Source organism: Larimichthys crocea, chromosome XXII (assembly GCF_000972845.2).
Source record: "Larimichthys crocea isolate SSNF chromosome XXII, L_crocea_2.0, whole genome shotgun sequence".
NCBI classification, from domain to species: Eukaryota; Metazoa; Chordata; class Actinopteri; family Sciaenidae; genus Larimichthys; species Larimichthys crocea.
Window position 1 is genome coordinate 15,733,201 of NC_040032.1, and position 20,406 is coordinate 15,753,606.

The 20,406-nt window shown below is 41.8% G+C and overlaps 1 protein-coding gene across 2 annotated transcripts; it reads right to left on the bottom strand.

The window, feature by feature from the left end:
• Positions 1-1,296: 1,296 nt before the first annotated feature.
• LOC104920024 (protocadherin alpha-C2-like) lies at positions 1,297-20,406 on the bottom strand. 2 transcript variants are annotated; one of them, XM_010732175.3, is made up of 5 exons: positions 17,556-20,406; positions 15,096-15,154; positions 12,829-12,914; positions 12,495-12,587; positions 5,390-5,526 (listed from the first exon to the last, which is right to left on the bottom strand). In XM_010732175.3, exons 1-4 carry the CDS (start codon positions 20,094-20,096, stop codon positions 12,499-12,501), a joined length of 2,775 nt encoding a protein of 924 aa, XP_010730477.2. In that variant the 5' UTR covers positions 20,097-20,406; the 3' UTR covers positions 5,390-5,526; positions 12,495-12,498. The 2 variants fall into 2 exon arrangements, with proteins under 2 accessions (XP_010730476.2, XP_010730477.2); XM_010732174.3 differs by lacking the exon at positions 12,495-12,587 and having other exon boundaries at positions 1,297-5,526; positions 17,556-20,405.

Below are 20,406 nucleotides of genomic sequence, written 5' to 3' on the forward strand. Positions count from 1 at the left end.
GGTTTGTTCCCCGCATCTTGCTGCTCAAAGATTGGTGAACAGACAGCTGGTGGGGTGGCAGTCCACCTCCTTGCCACGGCCGAGGTGCCCTTGAGCAAGGGCCGCTGAATTGATGCCCACTGCTCTATGAGTGTGTGACCCTGTGCATGTGCATGTGTGTGCTCCAACAGGTGCCCCTGGATGGGTTAAATGCGGAGGCGTCATTTCATGCTTCAACATGATTAATAAAGTTTCAACTTATGATGCAAAATTATGAGTTTGTTTCACTCGAACTTGTGCAATTAGAAAACAAATTCACCTGCTAATCTGTGTATTGCTGCCACAAAACAGATGCACACTGGATGCTATTTACTGTGTTAAAGAATGATGTGGGTCAGTTGTCGGTCTGAGCTTTCATCAGTAGGTGTCAGTGTTGCTAGAGAGATGGACTCTTGAAAGAGTAAGGGTGGTGCGAGAGGATGATTTCTCCAGTCTACAGGCAGATGGAGCCCGTGGCACAGACATCAACAGGCGGCTTGCACTGCCAACAACATTCATGTGAACTCTTTGTTCAAATGGAGGAAAAGAAATGAAGTTTCCGTGTTGAACAGTATCCAACCCTTTGTGCTAGAATGTGCTGGAATGTGCTGATATGTTGCTGGTTGTTCACCCTGAGCTCAATGGAGAAAGAAAAACAAGGTTTTTATAAGTGACCTATGTCAGTTTTTTCCCGTTAATTTGATTTCTCTGTCATAGGCCAGCTGTTCACTCAGCGTTCCCTCCTGCCAAAAAACAAGGACATTTATGACTTGGCAGAGCTGAACTTTAGTGGTTTGGTTTGATTGTACACACATGCATTCTGTGTTACATAATATCAACAACTCTTGTGCAACCTTTCCCACTTTAGGGACACCATAACATCTTGTTTTTAACATTCCACATCTGTTGCTCATTCAGTTATGTAAGCAAAATTCTGGGAAGTCAAGAACTTTACCGTACACAGCAAATCTGTTGCCAGATTCATCGTGGTTCATTTACCATGTACGAAATGTTTGTTTTACGTCCTGGAATAGCCTTCCTGGTGTGTTCAGACCTATTCCCACAATCAGTGTTACCTTCTGTCATCCAGCTACGTTCTATTAACTGTAGTAGTGAGTTTTTTCCTGAATAATGCCACAGGCATATCATCTTCCTTTGATTAATTACAATTTATTACTCCAAATAAGGACCAATAAAGTCTGACGTGTAAACATTCTCATGACAGGAAGGAAGCTGAAAAATGAACAGTTGAAACAAAGTGAAAAGACAGCTCAGATATTAAGATATTTAAGAAAAACTTTATTTGTGACTTATTAACAAAACACATTACCAGATTGATGAAATCATAAGAATCACTATTATCACCTTTACAATGATGAAGCAGGTGTACAAAAAAGTTATTAACAGATCTGCACTGTCACAGTCCACTGGTATGTGCCACTCGCTGCCACACCCAGTGACCGAGGAACATTCACTATACACAAGCAGAGAATACATCAACTTTTATTTTTTAGACCATTTTCCACACATTTTGAATTTTTTTTTCTTCGTTTTATCTTTTTTTTTTCTTCTTTATTTTTCTCTACTGTTCGAGGGATAGATATGAAGGGTGAGCAAATGATTTGATTTCACAATCGTGTTTGTTTGATTCATCATTTCGAAGCTTAACACAACTTTAAGGACTGTTTTTTTTTTCTGCATCTATGAAAATCATAACGGGTAAAAACAGGGGGGAGAAAAAAAGCATTTCATAGCATAACACAATAGCATTATGTATATCTAGAAGATTAAATTCAATTTCAACAGGATAAAAAATGTGATTCTTTTAAGGTTTTTCCACAAGTTACTGTTCGCAATAGAGTATATGTATGTATGTGTGTGGATGAGTGTGGGTCTTTCAATGTGTATTGTCTTTGAGAATGTGTATCAGAGGTATATTTAATCCAATACGCATTTCCCAGTGGAAAAACATATCTATGTATATATAGTATTTATATAGTATCTGTTTCCTTTGCTTATAACATGCAAACAGCCACTTGGTGATCTGACAGCACAGAAGTACATCTGAAGGACGGGGCAGAGGGGGGGAAGGAAACATATGCATCGGATGGATTGAGCCTGATAGCAGCACCTACATACCTCTACTGTGACTGGTAAGACGATAGTCTAACAAAAAAGGAACACTAAGGTGAGATTTTATGACACTTTTCATCATGTTGATGCTGTTCCCATATCTACCTTTCCTCTACAGCGTTAGACCTGGGTTTCACAATGTCAGGGCCAAATTAAGCTGATCATTTCACACACTTCACACTCTGGGTCACTGCATTTTGCGAGTTTCTCCCAGCGGCACTATTTCTGATGTTTGTGCGCAGCTATTAAGCAAGAAAAATGTAGAATTTTAAAGGTCTTTCCAGGTCTGATTGTTGATCTTTGCTTGCTTGCTGGTATCATCTTCCCTTCTTCCGTCACGTTGTTACCTTACACTGCTGCACAGTAAGCAGTGCCAACAGTGTGAGTCACCTTCATTAATCCCCAAGTGGAGCCCCCCCAACCACTTCCAAGTTAACAGCCAACCTCTTTCTACTGCTGCTAACTGCGCTTTGCTTATTTTCTAAATAGTTTTTCGCCGACCCCGGTTGATCAGCTGTCACTAATGGCCGACACACACATAACTGCAGTACCTCTGCTCGTTGAAAAGGAGGAATAACTTTCCCAGTTTACTCGGTTGTAATTTTATCGACACCATACACTACAATGACTTCTATCTTTTGCCTCTCTATCTTGTCGAATTATATCCAGAACAACGTGATCTCAGTTTTTTCTAACCTGCCAGATGTCCTTACGATGCAATGCGTAGAACCAAATGATGACAGAGCTGTCAACAATGAGCAATCAGAAGAGACACTCTGGCTAACGAAAGATCTGTTTTGTGTGTGTGTGTGTTTGGTGCATGTAGAATATGTACAAGTGTCTAACTGTATGTGTGTATTCTGTGTGTTTATATGCAAATACACAAATGTTACTGTGTTACAACAGCACAGTTCATCGAAGGAGAGTGACTTGAAAGATGTCGTCCAACCATGTTTGATTTGAAGAAACAGGACTAGAGGGAGGAAACAGGCAAAGGGCAAGCAAATCCTACAAGCACTGAAGCAGTCGAGGCAGTGGTGCAGGGCTTGAAGAACAACTACTTAACATTCAAAGACAGAAGTACAGGGATCAGGCTTGAACAGAAATGAAGCAACAAGCAACTTTCCTGCGTCCCAGCCATATAATACACTCCCAGATTAAGGATGGCACTTCAAGTCTTAGAGTTGGGGTTTCTAGAAATCTTATAGTTTGGTGTGTTTGTGTTGAGAGCAAGAAAGAGCGTGTGTGTTTGCTTGTGTGTACATGTGAGTAAGAGGCAGAGAGAGTCAGTGTTTGTGTACAATAATGTGTATGTCAGACTGGGTGTGCTGATACACAGTGGGATTAAAGACCCCATTGACCTGTGCCATATTCGAAGAGATGAGACAGGGTCAGGGGCCGGTTGCAACAGCTGCACGTAGGTTCCCTAGTTATATCCGAAGTAGCCACTAATCCCGATTCACGCTTTGCTAAAACACAAGCGGAAAGCACCACAAAAATCTGTTACGTAACCTTAAGTAACAACTAAATAGTTAAGCAAGCAATAAAGCGGGTGCAAATGATACAAAGTCACACGACTGCACTCACTAACAGTAAAGCAGGATTTTTTTTTCTTTCTTTTTTGTTTTTTTTCTTTTTCCGCACACGGTGTATTATTATTAGAATTTTTTTTGTCTTTAGTAATTCCATGCCATTTTGCAACTTAAAGGACTATAGCAGTAATTTTGGATGTTTCCACCCATTGTCTACAAATTACACATTACTGATGACCGATTTTCCAATTGAGTTTTTATATTTTTCAGTTTTTTTTCCAGGCAGAATCTTACTAATCCCATAAATCTGTTTTTTATTTAGCCAAACATGACTGTGACGTAAACTCCTAAACTGTTTCGATTCTTTATTTCCGTGTAAAAACAATGGCTGCCTTGAAGGTGGGGGAAAAAAAAATCCCCAAACACATCTGTGATAAGATTAGTAGAGAATGGACTAAAACATGCAAAAACTAGTACTGTCCTTTAAGAGTCAAATATGGACTCTATATACCAATCGTAAATTTTATCCCAATCTAGTCAACTACAAATCCATATGGTTTGTACCCATCAGCCAGGTAAGTCTATTACTGATTGGCTACTCATCTGAAATCTAAATGTTATAAATAGCTACAGCTGTAGAATTCCACCCTTACTACCCATGGTACAATCGCATTTCGTAACTTGCTGATTGCAAATTAACTAGCAGTGATGGAGCCACTATTTTATGCCCTAACCTGGGAACAAACTTGCGCATAGTTGGTGCAACCCAGTCCAGGTCCTCAGCCTCTGCAATGTGCTATGTTACACTGAAACAGAGCTATTTACTCGAGTGTGGTCCTGCTTGTCTCAGTCACCTCGTTGTCTTCAAGGTGCTAATCTCATGGTACATATACTGTATGTTGTTACTTTTTCATTTTTCGCGTTTTTCTTTTTATACAAAAGACCACATTTTCTGAATTTCTACAAGGCCTCCATGATGCTGAAGACAAAAGCCTGTTTATTATAATTTTTTTTTTGTAGTTTGGCTTTAATTTCACCTCTAACTAGGTGAGCCAAAAAGGAAGGGGACTGCATAAAGACAGAGATGCCAACAGAGGCAGCCTCAGCTGACAATGGTCAGATACAAATAGTACACCTTTTCAGGTGTTTTTGTTTTTATTATACAAACTGAGGGGCAGGGGGCGCAGTAAATCACAGAAAGGCTAATCTAATCCAATAAAATCCTTTCTGTATTAATTTGGTCCAACCTTTAAATGAAGTCTGTCTATTCGTTTACCATGAACCTTTATAGGCTAAAGTTATCGGCTAAATGAGCCAAGAAAGGAGAGAGAAACGTTTATTTTGCAAGTTCACATGGTCTGGGAAGCCAGGCCTGGTCTAATGAGGGTTTGCCCACTGTACAGTGTCTATGCAAATATCGTGCAAGGAGGCCCCCCTCGGTTCTAAAATATGCATTTGGCTTTTTTTCTGGCTCTGTAATTGGGATGGTAGTTTGTTGGTAGCTCTGTTTTCAAGTCACCCCTTCTCCTCTAATCGTCCCCCCCGTCATCCTTTCCTTTATCCTTCTTGTCCTTCTTGTCCTTCTTCTTCTTTTTCTTCTTCTTGGCCTCCTCCTTCTTGCCAAAGCTTATGAAGTCACCTTTGTCATCCACAGGGCCGGCGTCATGGCGGATAGAAATGATGGCTGGGGATCCGGGAATGATAAAGGCTTCAGGAGGAATCTCTCCAGGTTTCAGAGCTTGAGGAGGGCCATAGCTTTGTTGGGCACCATATCTGAAGTGCCAGCTGTTGCTGTTAACTCCAGCGCCCACTGGGGGTGATAGCTCTCCACCCCCTTCTCCATCTACACAGACATGATGACAAAAAAAAGAGAAAGATGTCAAATATGGCTAGCCATTCCCTTTATTATCATCATTGTAACCACACTGCTCCATTAAAGGAAAAGTTCTATAGTTTTTTGAGGTAGTTTGATTTCTTTCTGAAAATCAGATGAGGAAATTGATACCACTCTCATGTCTGTATAGTAAAATATAAAGCTATAGCCTGCAGCCAATTAGCTTAGATTAGTACAAAGACTTAAAGCACAGGGAAATCTGGCATGGCTCTGTCCAAAGGTAATTGGACATTTGGTAATTGGTAATTTTGCTAACCTCGTCGTTTGTTCCAAAAATCCAGGCTTAGTCGGTAAATTATGTTTTGGGTTTTTATTCCCCAGCTCACCAGGTGCAAACAGTGCCAATATGTACAAACCAAAACTAATAAAGTAAATGAACCTAAATGCTCTATATACAATTTCAAAAAAAAAAAAAAAAAAAGGAACGGAAAGGAAAAACAAAGAGTTCTTCAATTACGGAAGCCCTAATGGGTCATACATTTTATTCCACCCGTGATAACAAGATAATTAATTCAAGATCTCGAGAAAACAAAACGATAGTCTGGTGTATTAAATCATTGCAGGAAACATCATTTACAGTAGTGTGTACTCGATCTCAGGACCATCCTGACTGTTCCCTCACTCAGTATAAAGCATATTAACTGTATCATTTTGGAGAAATCCAGCCTCAAAGTTCATTATTTTGAATTGAAAAAGGCATTATGTACAATATTTACTCTAATGTAAAATCTCTTTGATCCATAATTTCTGAGTTTCCTGCAATGATTTACTAGACTATTGTTTTGTTTTCTCGAGATCTTGAATTATCACGGGAAAACAGGTACAATAAAATGTATGTATGACCCTTTAGGGCTTCCGTATACAATAACTCAAATTCCTACAATACTCTATTCAACTCTCAACCACTGTCACCTCCTCCATAACCAACCACACACTCCATGATTAGGACCCAGACAACCCCTTTTATAGTGGTAGCCCCTCCCACTCGGACTACTACCTCTCTAAAAACAACATAAACACCAACAGCAATTTCATACACAGGTGATCATGACAAAAAATGTACAAAAGTTATAGCAGTATGGTCACTATTTATCTTCCATACAGGGCTAATACATTGATACTATTAGTAAAAACACATGATCAATAATAATGCGCGTCATCCTCCTATATAGTGACGATAATGATTACGTCCTGTTTCTCCGCCGGAAGCGGACAGGTAAGTGGTGGTGGGCGCATTTCCACACACACACACACACACACACACACACACACGGTAACTTCTCATCTGCTTGTGTGTGTGCATACGTTGAATTGGCGTTGCCAAGTGTGCACCCTTGGCCGTGCTGTTGTCCGGTGGAGGGGTGGACAAGAGGGATGTGTGTTTTGTTATGCTTCGTTTAGCGCGGAGCAGAAGGGAACGGGGAAGATGTGTAGTTTGTGCGTGTCCGTGCGTGTGTGCGCGCTGCGTGCGTGTGTGCGCGCTGGCCGCAGCCAGTAATACAATCCATCTTTCCATCAAGCTCACTACTTGGCTAACATCTAACATCTCGTTTGTTTAATTTCTACGAAAACCAAAGTGTAAAAAAACAATAATTTGCCTTTTCATAGGGGGTTATGTGTTCTAATATGTGTTGGCGAAGCGGAGACATCAGGAAAATACTGATCCCAGTCAAGAAATATCACCATATACAATATACCCCATTAAAAATAAAATCAAATAAGATATCATCTGTTTATTTCTGAGCTTTAGATGTGTTGGTAGGCAGATGGAGTTTACTGCTGGCTCCAGCTAGTGTCACACAAATATGAGTGGACCATTGATCTGCTCATCAAAGCGTGTTTTTTGTTTATTACTGAACTACTTCTTTAAGTATCAATTCCGCAGTAGCTCTTTACATATACTGGTAATATGTTGATTGCTGGTAAGTGATAGAAGCGGGATAGTCCCTTCTATTGGCTTTTATTTTATTATTTGGTGCCTGGGATGAAAAATAAAATCATAAAATCTAACAGAAAGATTTGAAATCAAGCAAAAATGAGCAGAGCCATAGCCTGACAATGGAAAAATAGCCACAGGGAGTGGATTTTTTTATTTTTTTCAGGACAGCAATTCAGCTGAGACGACAGAAGGGAACACTGGACAGGGGTAACCTTTAAGCCACAGGGATGTTTAACTTAGCAATGTGATTTGTATTCATATTTGTATTTGGATGATGGCAGCAGATTAATCCTACTCTCATAGGAGGCCAGAGACAGGGATTCAACCTTTTTTTTTTTTTTAGTGCTCAAGCATTGATGTGACAGAGAACGAAGCCCAGAAAGCAAGTCGGGAAATAAAGATACTGGAAAAAAAAAAAGTCTATATATGTAAAAATGATCATGTAAAGTGAAAATAAGACAGCGATTATTAAGGTCAAAAGGTTAAAATGCCAGAATGAAAAGGGAAGAGGATGTTAGATAGGGAGATAGGGACAGAGAGCAAAGAGAGAGAGCGAGGCAGTAAGAAAGATGGGGGTGGGCGGGTTTTGCAGACACCGTGCTCTCAGGCCCGCACCAGTTCCCTCTGCACTGACCTACTTTCTGTCTGGATTTTATTTAGATCAAACACAGTCCCTTGTAAAAAAGATTCTGTTTGATTTTTTTTTTTCTTTATGGGCTATTTATGACATTGTGGAGCACTGAAATGGTTTCAACCACTGTCCCATTGGGGAAAGTAGTACACTATTTTGAAAATACACACTGTCCAATACGCGCAGTGTCCCACTGAGTCCCTTCAATGACCTCATCGGATATGAGAATAAATTACACGTATGGAATATGATGAGAGAAGTTGTAATGGACACTACCTCACTGCTCTGTAGCTCCGCATTGTTTAACCACTCCTTTCTCACGTAGCCATGACTCACTGTAAACTGATGATATATTATCTCATACAAATTTGATGCTGTGAAGGTTTTGAATACGGCACAAGAGGTCAGATATTGTGGATCAGTAACATGTGAACACTGATGCACATAAATAATTAGTTTTCTCCTTCAAAAATAGAACTTATTTTTAAGTTACATTAAATAATTAACATGAGATAGATCCAGATAAATAAATAATCTTAAAACATGACTGCAGAGGAAATTACTTTTTTTTTATTTTTATAATTTTGTCTCATATTACATAATTTTTTATATATCATTTTTGAAAAAGGCCACGTTCAGCTAACTGACCTGTGTAATTCAGCTTGTTTAATGATTAGTTAGTGTCAGATGTTATCATCTTATCTTACCATTAGTGGAGTTAATGCGTTAATACTGCAATGCTGCAATGTCTGTTTCTGAGGATTATGACATTTGATGGTATGGTCTGTTTGTATTTAATCTGGGTATTAAACCCAGCATGAGGATCTGGTGTTTTTCATTCTATGGCTCTCAATGGTTAGGAACGGAAGTGCTTCTCGTGTGGAGGAGGACAACCATGCTTAAAATAAACCGAAAAGACAGCCAGTGAGTTAAAGGAGATGTGCAAAATACTGTGAGGCGGAATGTGGAGGAGCTCATTCAGCCAGTAAATTTGGGTTTATGTTTTAGAGAAGAAAGGTCAGAGCATAAAATGGGATGGGTTCATGAATGCGCTCAGTACATGACCATATAGTGGTTATTGGACATGGTCCATGGTTTGGATCAAAGCTAGGTTACAACCTTCCTAACCTCTGTAAATTTTCCCCCGAAGCTTACTAAGACAGTAATCAATGTGGGCAAGATTACCTGATTGGAAGTGAAGCTGCAAACGGCAATATAATTCCTGTGTTCCACCAATGAAATAAACTGTGCACGATCACAACAGTACATGGTTTACCTTATATACAATCGGCAGGGCTTAAAGCAGTTCATGTCCCTATGCATCACCAACTGAGCTAAAATGTCAAGTGGCTGTGTAGTGTCTAATCAAGTGAATATTGTCACGGTGTCTTGGGGCTTCCCAGGGCTCTCTGCACTGGCCGTGACAAATCCAAACCTCTGACATTGTTAATTAGAATCCCGGTCCAGGTATTATTCTGAGATATGAAGGCACGGCTGTGACAAGCTTTTACCTCCCTCCCTGTGCTGCTGTTTCTCTAACATGGAGGATTATTTGTAACTGCTCCATGTTAGCCTATATTTCACAGCAAACAACACAGTGTATCGCAGGTCAATACAGCTCCTTGGGAGGAGGTTGCCATGACACCTGATGTAGATATGTGGCTGTTTGAAGCCTCATTTCATGTAACCTGTTGTCCTACATTTAAAATAGGCTATTTAATTCCCTGTCTAGTCCAGGATACGGTTCCATCTAAAATGAACCCCTCTGGTGGTTTGTGGCACATGTACTACAGTTCTGACAGCCGTGAAGTCTGAATGTATGCAGCACGTCACATGTATTCTGCATGAGACACGTCTACCTAAACCCTTTTTTCCTACGTCACGTCTCAATTACCGCGTGCTCTCTTTTTTTTCCTCTTAATACCTGCCCTTTGCAGAGTCCCCTTCCCTATTTTCCCCCCTTCCCGTTCTGTACTCACTTTATTTTTTCTGTCTCTAAATCTTCCATTCAGCGATATGACCGGTCGCCATGGAAACTGCCTTCGCCCACTCCCTGCCGATGGAGGGTGCGGCTGCTGCAGCAATCTCTCAGTTAGACAGTGTTGCCAGGCAACAGGTCACATGGCGTTCCCTAGCAACAACACTACTGCAGGAACCTGCCAATCCTCTTAACCTTTCTCTTTCTCCATCCCCCCACACCTCGCTTCTTTCTTTTTTTTTCTCTCCATCCCCCCTGTACGTCTCCTCTGCTCTTCCTCTTTCCAAAATTGCTTTTAATATTTCTGGATGTCTCTTTTTTTTCCCATGGTACTCTCTTATTACTGATAATAGCTTCTTTCCCCCCTCTGGCATCAGACAAATGTCTCCTCATATACGCCATGGGTCACTTATAGAATCACAGTTTTGAGGGTGCCGCATTTGGATGCACCACAGCGTGCATCAGACAAGTTCATCATGATAACAATTCACTGCAGACAAAAAATGTGTCACGAAAAAAAGGCTCGACCTCTTTGTGCGTAGCAAAGAGGATCAACCAGCAATCAAGTCTGAGCACTAAGCATAACGCTATTGCAACAATGCAATGCTGATTGGTCTGCAGTCCTCTGTGCACTCTGACTAAAGACAATATTTGATTCTTTACATGACCAGAGAGGCAGATTTCCATCTGCTCTACAAAAAATACACAATTTCTTGGCAGCAAATTGGCACAGAGACACTGGAAACTGGTGCAGCTTGTATGTCGAACAATTCCCCAGCTCTCTGTTCCACTGAGAGACAAGCTGACAGACAGTAAGGTATATTTTGTCACTGACTCGTTGAGTGATTGACTGTCATGCTAGCCTTCAACCTCAGGTCTCTGCCCACGTTTTAAGTCTTGCAGCTAGACAGGAAATCAATGAATGGAGGCTTGGCTAAAGGACACAGGGAACAGCTCATAATGTTCCAAACACTGTTTCGAAACCCTTAGTTGTAAAAGTCTTCCAGTCAGCTGACAAAAGCTGTTATTCATTAGCTCCGAGCCAGTGTGTCTGTGAATGATGAAACGAGGGTCATACTCGAGGCCAGTTCTTTCTGACCGTATGTTGTGTTGCAACACATTTTTCAGTGTTACCACCCACTCAGGACAAGTTATCGTATTCAGTCTGTAGCTCCCCGTCTGTTTTAATACTGTGGCCATGGATAATGCATCATCATTACTATGGCTTGCACCACACATAAGCTCTGTAACATCTCACTGAAATTCAAGATCATGTAGATATTCAAAGAAAATTCCGTTAACGTATTAAGTAGACTTTAATACGATTGACAGATTGTAATGTGCAACTGTGAATAGCATCTTTTTGTAAGAAGTTAGACTTGAGTAAGGTTGTGATGGTATGGATTTCTTCCTGACAGTGGTGAAGAAGCAACCTATCCAATGGTTTTGTGGTTTACCACTAATGGAGATAAAAAATAAATCCAACACTAAATGTCTTCTGTGATCATTTATGAATTTTTTTCAGCACTGGAAACAGTTGTTGTTAGCCACTGTCAATCCCATGATGTCTTGGGTTGAGTCTGTGAACCAATCAGAGGCTCTGTAGAGCAGCTACTCATGAAATACAATGCACAATGTAACAACAAAACAAATTGCTGGCAATGATGAACAACACATGACTGTGGTATTGCAGTCAGTGTTGATCGCCATATGGAACTCTGTTTTACTATTATCGCCATAGATATGGGCAATTAATGGAATAGTTAAACATTTTGGGAGATATGCTTTTTTTTTTTTGCCTAGAGTTATATGAGTGTGTATGCATAGTAAATATGAAGTCAGAGCCAGTAGATGATTAGCTTAGCTTAGCATAAAGACTGGAAGTAGGGGGAACCAGTTAGCCAGGCTCTGTCTAAAGGTAAAGACAACCCCATCTGCCTACTAGCACCTCTAAAGCTCATCCATAAACAGTTCTTGTTTCTTTAATCTGTGTGGAAGTGGAAACCTTCACAATGCAATTTGACATTTTCACATGTTGATTAATAAACTTAAGAAGAACTGGTAGACAGATTTGAGCTGTTTTCCTCCCTTTATGCTAAGCTAAGCTAACTGTCTCCTGGTTCCTTGGGCATACAGACTGAGAGAATGAATATTCTCTAACACCATTGAAAAGAAAACGAACTGGCACATTTCCCAAAATTTCAAACTATTCTTCAAAGTTGCCACTACCGGTACCCCAAGTTGTTCTGAATTTCATTTTTACTGTAATCATATCCTCTTCCTTCAGGGCTTAAATCTGTCAAAATATACATCTAGCATATTCTGGAGCAGTAGTACAGAGAACACATCATCTCAAATTTATACTCAACTCATTCATTGTTGCCACTGATAAGCTATACGCTTGCCTCCGATCCCAGATGCCTGTGGTGGTGGGCGAGAACTTTCCTCCTTGACCACCGCATCTTTGATTACAATATTTGAAAGAATACATTCTATTGCAATTATAAAACAATAATTGAAAAAAAAAATACATAATGACATTTCAGTACAGTTGACATCTGCTTGTTTCCTTATATATATACATATAGAAAAACACATGGTGAAATCAGTTACTTTTTTTTTACTTTTTGTCACCATTGCCCCAAAGAAAGTCACACTCAGGGTGCTTTTTCACTTTATGCTGACTGTTAGACTTCTACTCACCTGCAGCACTGGACACAGTTGGCCAGTTCTGGACAAGCATCCCCTGTGCTCCCTGCATCACAGAGGACTCCTCCATGTGGACCGAACTGAAAGGCAAAACACATTCAGCAAACTCTGTGAGACACACCAAATCAAAATCAAGACTTAGACTCAGCTACGTATTCATTTTTCCTCATAGAAGCTGATAGTAGAGATATGTTTTGGCTGTAATTTCATACTCAGACAGACACAAGAATGATGTCAGTTGTCTCATCAAATTCTTGGCAAGATATTAAATGTGTCTATTTCCCAAAACTATTCCCTGAACAAAGTGGATTTTTTGTTTATAGATGTCCTTTTTGTAAATACTGAATTTCTTTGCAATAGGGGAAAACAGATATGGATACAGATACGTGTACGAGTCAGAGAAAACATCCCAAACTTTCCCTCAGAAACATAATCATACTGGGGAAATATGAGCACACAGGATCACTAAAAATGTATCTTTAAATTTAGAAACTTGAGGAATGATGTAATAAACATTCACAGCTAAGTGCATGCATCCAGTTTTCTTTCTAGGCTGAGAATTTCCCCCTCTCCCATACATTCATAATGAATTTAGAGTTTCCCCTATAGGAGGACCTACCCTGACTGGGGCCTCTGCAATGCAGCACATCCCGCATCTACCTCAAACTGCAACACACTTGTTTTCTCAAAAAGGGATTTTCTCATGAATATAAAATGGCCATGTACATTTGGAGTGTTTTTTATGCTTTTACATCAGCAAAGGTGCTCGTTCAAAAGGTGCTGTTTTTAATGTGTGAGACTATGACACAGATAGGACTGGTGTTTTCTCTACACTGACTGACTACACCAGGAATGTGGGTCAGTAATGTTGGTAGTACATGCTGTGTGTACTGTGATACATTTCAGTGTGCGTGTGTCGGGCTTAAGCGATAATATGAGCCTGTCTGTGTCTGTGTGTGTGTGTGTGTGTTACAGCCGCTGCCATTTCAGAGACGGCAGCGGCAAATTGCACTGATGATTTATGTTAATCCATGTCATGTTACAGTGACTTGATGACACGATGCACATTATGATATCCTGCCGCACCATAGAAATTAACACTAATATCCAATTAAATCAAACTTAGACGGAGCAGAAGACTTGCACGACTGAGCAGTGAGCATTGTTAGCATGAAATTTATGAAAATTCAGTAGACATATGGAGGTACGACTAATTAGTCCCCGATGTTCCAGCTGTCCTTGTGTCAGATTTGCAAAACATTTCATTAACTCAACTTTTGTGACCTGATAATTGCAAAATTTAAGGGACAGGTGTAGACACACAAAAAAAATACTTCTCTTCAGTATTTTCTGGTTTGCAGCTATTATGAATGTTTACATCTCTAGTACTAGTGCTTCAGACAAAGTTGGAAAGATATTTTACTCCTGTAAGATAAGCTCTTAACCCAAACTCATTTATTTGTTGTGCATTTATACACAGCATGCTTCTAACAGTCTAATTAGGTTCTGCTTCATTGTAATAATAAGCATATAGTGTATGTATCAATCTTTAAATCAATCTATAATTGTGATTTGGTTATGTAATAAGGACTTATGAAACCATATCTGAGAAAAAACAGAGTGCGTGCAAGCACATCCAGTGAATGAACTGGATTTATGAGTCCAAAATGTCCTCTGCTGTCTGTGTGCACGACTTCTCCCCTCATCTGTGTAATATATAAATACACACAGAAACACGCGCTATGTGCTCGAGCCAGACACTGATGCATGTGTGCATCTGATAATCTAAGAAAGGTCATAGTCAGCTCATTTGTCCTTCATGCTTCCTGCTTAACTGGGGGAAACGGCGCTCATGAATGTAGATGACCTATATAGTATTACACTGCAGAGGATGAGTACACAACCACTAATAGAAGCCACACATTCCACTTTTCCCAAAAGAGGAGGAACGGGGTTTGAGGTTCAAACAGATGCTACGGGGCCACTAGCGGTCATCTCTCATAATGGCAGGTAGTGATTTGAAGTATCTTGTTGCAGTGTCTCCTTTGAATATTTTCGTAGAGGTCATTTTGAGGTGCAGGTATCTGTGGGAAGTCTGATGCTGTTAAATCAATAAATATGTTGCTCAGAGATACCGCACATTGCAGCTGTGGTAAAGAGCAACAATGGGGTGGTGAAGCGTATGTGAGACAGATGAATAGATTTAACTTTTTTCGAGATGATCAAAAGTTGCAAAAGAGTTAAAGATGGAAAGTGCTTACCTCTGCACCCCTGCCCTCAAAGACGCAGAATATCGCCAGTCAGCATTCGGGGCTTTTGGCTGAGCGAGCAAGAGGTAGAGAGAGAGAAAGAGAGAGAGTTTAGTTTGATCTTATACAGTGCAGAGCCTGGCTGGGCCATGGTCTCATCAATTAATCATGCTACATCCCAGCTCTGGACGTGATAGGAACACTGCAGTTGTGTCCCCCATTGCAAGCACACAGACACACACACACACACACATGGATGCATACATAATGGTATCCACACAGAGCCACAGAAGGACTTTCAAAAGGGCAGTCGCTGAAAGCCATATTGATGAGTTCTTGGACAGTCTCTCACTCCACGGCTCTATAAATGTAAGAGCTGTGAGAGTTATGCCCTTTTCCTGATTGCTGGGATGTTTGTATAGACTGATGTGGACCCATCTGGGTTCAGTAAATCTGTCTCCTCCTGATGAACCTGGGCTGAGTGCTTGAAACTCCCAGTAGTCTTCCGGTAAATTATTGCAAGCGAGAGCTACTATCACCGGGGCGACCGCATCCCCATACCTGTGGTCTTTATATTGTCATGTATCGTATTGTATCGTAGTCTTGTATTACCTGATTTTTACTTATTTAATTTTCATTTTCTAGATCTAGATAATCTATAAAAAGTCAGAAAATTGTGACAAATGTCCCTCCCAGTTTCTCGATTATCATATAATTGCTGACTATTTTTTGGTCGATCAACGAACTGATCAGTAGGCTAATCATTGCAGCTCTACTTTTCTTATTATCATTAAATTTAAACTACTGTATAAACTGAGCAGCAACCTCTGCTGTGGCTGTGAAGTGAAGCCAACATGCAAGGACTAAGATCTGCAGTTCCTCAATCGACCACTTGAGGCTGACTGCAAAACGAGTCAATCTACATAAGCCCCTATGGTAAAATGTCCAACTTCACAGCAGAAATAAACATGTTTACAGCCTGGTACAAAAACCGGTTTTGGTCTCTATAGATAATTTCCGTGTTCATGACAACTGTACCAAGGCTGAATTTCTATATAATGCCCCTGTTTAAATTATATTAAGGCTTTAAGTTATGCATAATTAACAACATTGCTGCTTTGGGTACACCCTACATTAGTTTTAGTGGCACTGAGCTAGTTTTTGCACTATTGGAGTCACTACTGTTACTGTTAAGGCTGCCAGGACTCCCATTAATTTGCTGTTCTGTGACCAATTTTGCTGATTATTATGCCGTCAAGATCAAAGGACCATAAGAATTTCATAGGGTGAAAAGTCACATTTTTAATGAGCTAATCTTTCATGACCATTAATTATGCCTGATTATTTTCCTCATGAATAGGTGCTGCACGCACGCACAGTATGTAACAACTGTGAAATCTATATCACGGATAATGTTAAATTCTGTCAGAATCATGTGGGTTGCAGCCCTTGACGTCAGGAGCACTGAATAAGAAAAGCCTAAGACACAAACCTGCTCAGGCAGTAGCAAGTGTCCCAGATAAAGATGGCACACTATGTTCCTCAGCTCAATTCAGAGGGGAGTATTTTGTACTGGTAGACCCAGCGTCTTTGAGTAAATCTAATTTGCAGGGCTGCGGAACAGAGGCTGGAGGTTAATTTAATTTACACTGCTACAATTGTCTTGGTAAGAGATTTTTTTTCTTATAACTAATGTACCAGTGACTGGCACCATATAATTAACATGATGCATCTAGAGATACCCTCTTAACCATAGGAGCCTATGGTTAATCACTGATTTCCAACTAGCAGACCCAGAAACCTCTGCTAGATTCATACCTAGAGTCCTTAAATCCATGACTAATAGGCATGAAGATTTCAACATTAAAGGACTACACAAATAGTGCATGTATGGTTAGCGAAGCAGGTATATCGTCACAGTACAATTCCTAGATACGTGCATATCTCTCACATAGTCGGAGACAACAACAACTAGCCTTGCAAGACCTTTGATCAAGTCAATTAACCCCAACTTCTCCAGTGTAACAGTTTTACTCACACCCACACCCCCACACACACACACACACACACACAAGTCAGACCTGACCTGCACGGAGAATGAGCAAGTGTATTTGGTGTATACGTGATGACACGCTCAAACTGAAACACAAACGTCTGAATCATCAGAAACAACACAGGAACCACAAAAAGCATCAGGCTTTGACACTAATGAAGTGTGAGTGCTGAGCTGGGCTGGGCTGAGCTGACTGCACGGCACAAGTGGGAACTGAACAAAGAGAGCCTGCAATGATTCGATTCACTGCTGGAGGGGATCAAACTAAACATACAGGAATATCATCACCCTATAGGAGCAACATAACACTGACAATGCATGCTGTAGCAAAATCTTAATGCTAAAAAGGGTAAATAAAGATGATTCCATGACCTTCCAGTTACGTGGACAAAGGTAAACATACATAATTAATGACACACCTCTGGGCAGAGCTGCAGTGAGGCATCAGGCATGCTCAGTCTGCGTACAAATCCACTTCCACTTGTGAAGAAGCGGTCAGCACCACTGCCCCAGGTGCCACTGATGGGACGTCCTGTGTTGTAGAACATGAAAGTGTCACTGCCAGAGGTGGCTGTCAGGCAGGTCTTGTAGCAGTAAGTCTTTGTGAGGGAGCCATTCCCACGCACTTCGATGTAATGAGGCTCCACTTTGAGGTCTCTCCGAAGCACCACATTGTTATTAGGTTGTCCTGCGGCCCCACCGCCGCCTGCCCCACCAGCACTCACGCTGCTGCTCCCACCATCTGGAGGGGGCTTCTGTGACACACAGCAAGGGGAGCAGGACCCAGGCTGGGTGCAGTAGGCATGACAGCGTACGATAGCCAGCACCACAACAGTGACCAGGAAAACAAAGGTGGTGGCACTCAAAGCTACGATCAAGTAGAGGGTCACGTTGGAGAAGAGCAGCGTGCTGTGAGGTCGGATGATCCTCTTGGGGTCGGGAGCCACTTTGGGTGGCACTTCCATGACGGCTACGTTGATGGTGGCGGTGGAGGAGAGGGTAGGCTGCCCATGGTCCTTCACTACAACGGTAAGAGCAAAGGAGGTGAAGTTGTCCTCCAGGATCCTCCGAGTGGTCCTGATTTCACCGGTGTGTTCGTGCACTTTGAACAAGTCCAGGTCAGTGGCTGTCTCCAGTACGTACACGAGCCAGGCATTTGGACCAGCGTCTGCATCATATGCCACCACTTTAGTCACCAAGGCACCAGGCTCTGCATTCTTTTGAACCGTTTCCAACGAGCGTGTGCCATTGCCGGGAGGGTTTACTATTAATGGTGAATGGTCATTCTGATCCATTATGTAGATGTAGACAGTGGCGACGCGGCTGAGCGGGGGAATGCCCCCATCTTGGGCTTTGACCTGGAAGTGAAACTCTCTCAGTGACTCATAGTCAAAGGCTCGCAGGGCATAAGCCTCCCCTGTATCGGCCTTCACAGACACATACGAGGTGACAGGGATGCCATGGTTGTTGTCATTGAGCACTGTATAGGTGATGCGTGCGTTCTCTTTAATGTCCGCATCTTGAGCTTTCACAGTACACAAAGACGCCCCGGGGGCATTGTTCTCAGCCACGTAGACGGTATACGAAGTCTGTTCAAATCGCGGTGGGTTGTCATTAACATCAGCCACATCCACCTGTATGGTCTTCTGGGAGGAAAGTGGGGGGTTTCCTCCATCTGTGGCACTCAGAGTGACATTGTAGGCATCAGTGGTCTCGCGGTCCAAGAAGGCTGAGGTGACCAGAGTGTAGTAATTTCTAAATGACTTGATCTTGAAAGGAAGGCCTGCTGGGATCTCTAAGGTCACCTGCTTGTTCGCGCCAGAGTCTCGATCAGTAACACTAATGAGGGCCACGACTGTGTCTGCACGGGCATCCTCCCTAACGGGGCTCGACAGAGATGACAACACTATCTGAGGGATGTTGTCATTCACATCCACCACCTCCGCCACTACCTTACAGTAGGAGGCCACAGCCCCAGGGCCCTTGTCCATCGCCTGGATGTACATCTCATAGGAGTTGGTCTCTTCATAGTCAACATTGTTCCTCACTCTTATTTCTCCTGTGTTGGTGTCCATGCTGAACATCTGCCGCACTCTCTCTGGAGTGTAGCTGCTGAAAGAGTAATAAACCTCTGCGTTTGTGCCCTCATCCAGATCAGTCGCGTTCAGTTTGATGACGAGGGTGTTTTTGGGTGAATTTTCCAAGAGTTTCACCTTGTACACTGAGTTGTCGAACGTGGGAATATTGTCATTAGAGTCCAAGACCCGGACGTTGATTTTAGCCGTGCCTGTCTTCTCAGGTGTCCCACCATCCACAGCACTTAAAATTAACTGGTGGTAAGGCGTTTGTTCACGGTCAAGGGGCTTTTTGAGCACAAGCTCGATGTGCTTTGTATTGAGGGAGGGTTTGTTAGATACCAGCGCGAAATGGTCGTTTGTGCTAAGCTGATACATACGGACTGAATTTGACCCAATGTCTGGATCTTGAGCGTTTTCAATTGGGTAACGAGACCCTGGTAAAGCAGATTCTGTGATTTCCAGTTGGTACTCGTCTCTGGGGAACTGCGGCGCATTATCATTGGCATCCACAATCTCCACCTCGACGTGGTGCATCTCACTGGGATTTTCGACCATCACCTCCAGATTAATGAGGCAGGTGCTGGATAAATCGCACAGTGCCTCCCTGTCAATCCTTTCATTGACAAGTAATTTCCCATTTTTGGGGTTGACAATCACGTAGCGTTTCCCGCTGTTGGAGGTTACCTTAATTTTACGGGTGGAGAGCTTTCGAATATCCATCCCCAAGTCATGCGCCAGATCACCGACCAGTGCCCCATTTTCTAGTTCTTCTGTAATAGAATATCGCAACTGTCCAAAAGAAAGGCCACAAAATAAGGAAAATATCACAAAATAAAAAGGCACATTATTCCCTATCCAGTTGCATATCCCCGCCACAGCCATCGCAAGCTCATAGGATCCGCAGACGGATTAAACGCAGCCTTCCGCCTTTTTAGCTTGCAGTATCTTGCATCCCAGCACCTCATTAAGGTGGGCTAATTGGTCTCCCGGTAAATGAAACAGAAGCGGCTCATCCATTGTGGTACCCGGCTATGGTGAATCCTCTCCAGCGCACCCATATTTCCTTTGTCCGTGATGCGCTTTTTTTTTTTTTTTTTGTCTCCAATGCGCGCTGCTGACGGGTGTGTTTCCCTGCCGCTGGAGCTGTGAGATACCGTCAAGACTGTTGAAATGTGTCCCAATGAATCCGGAA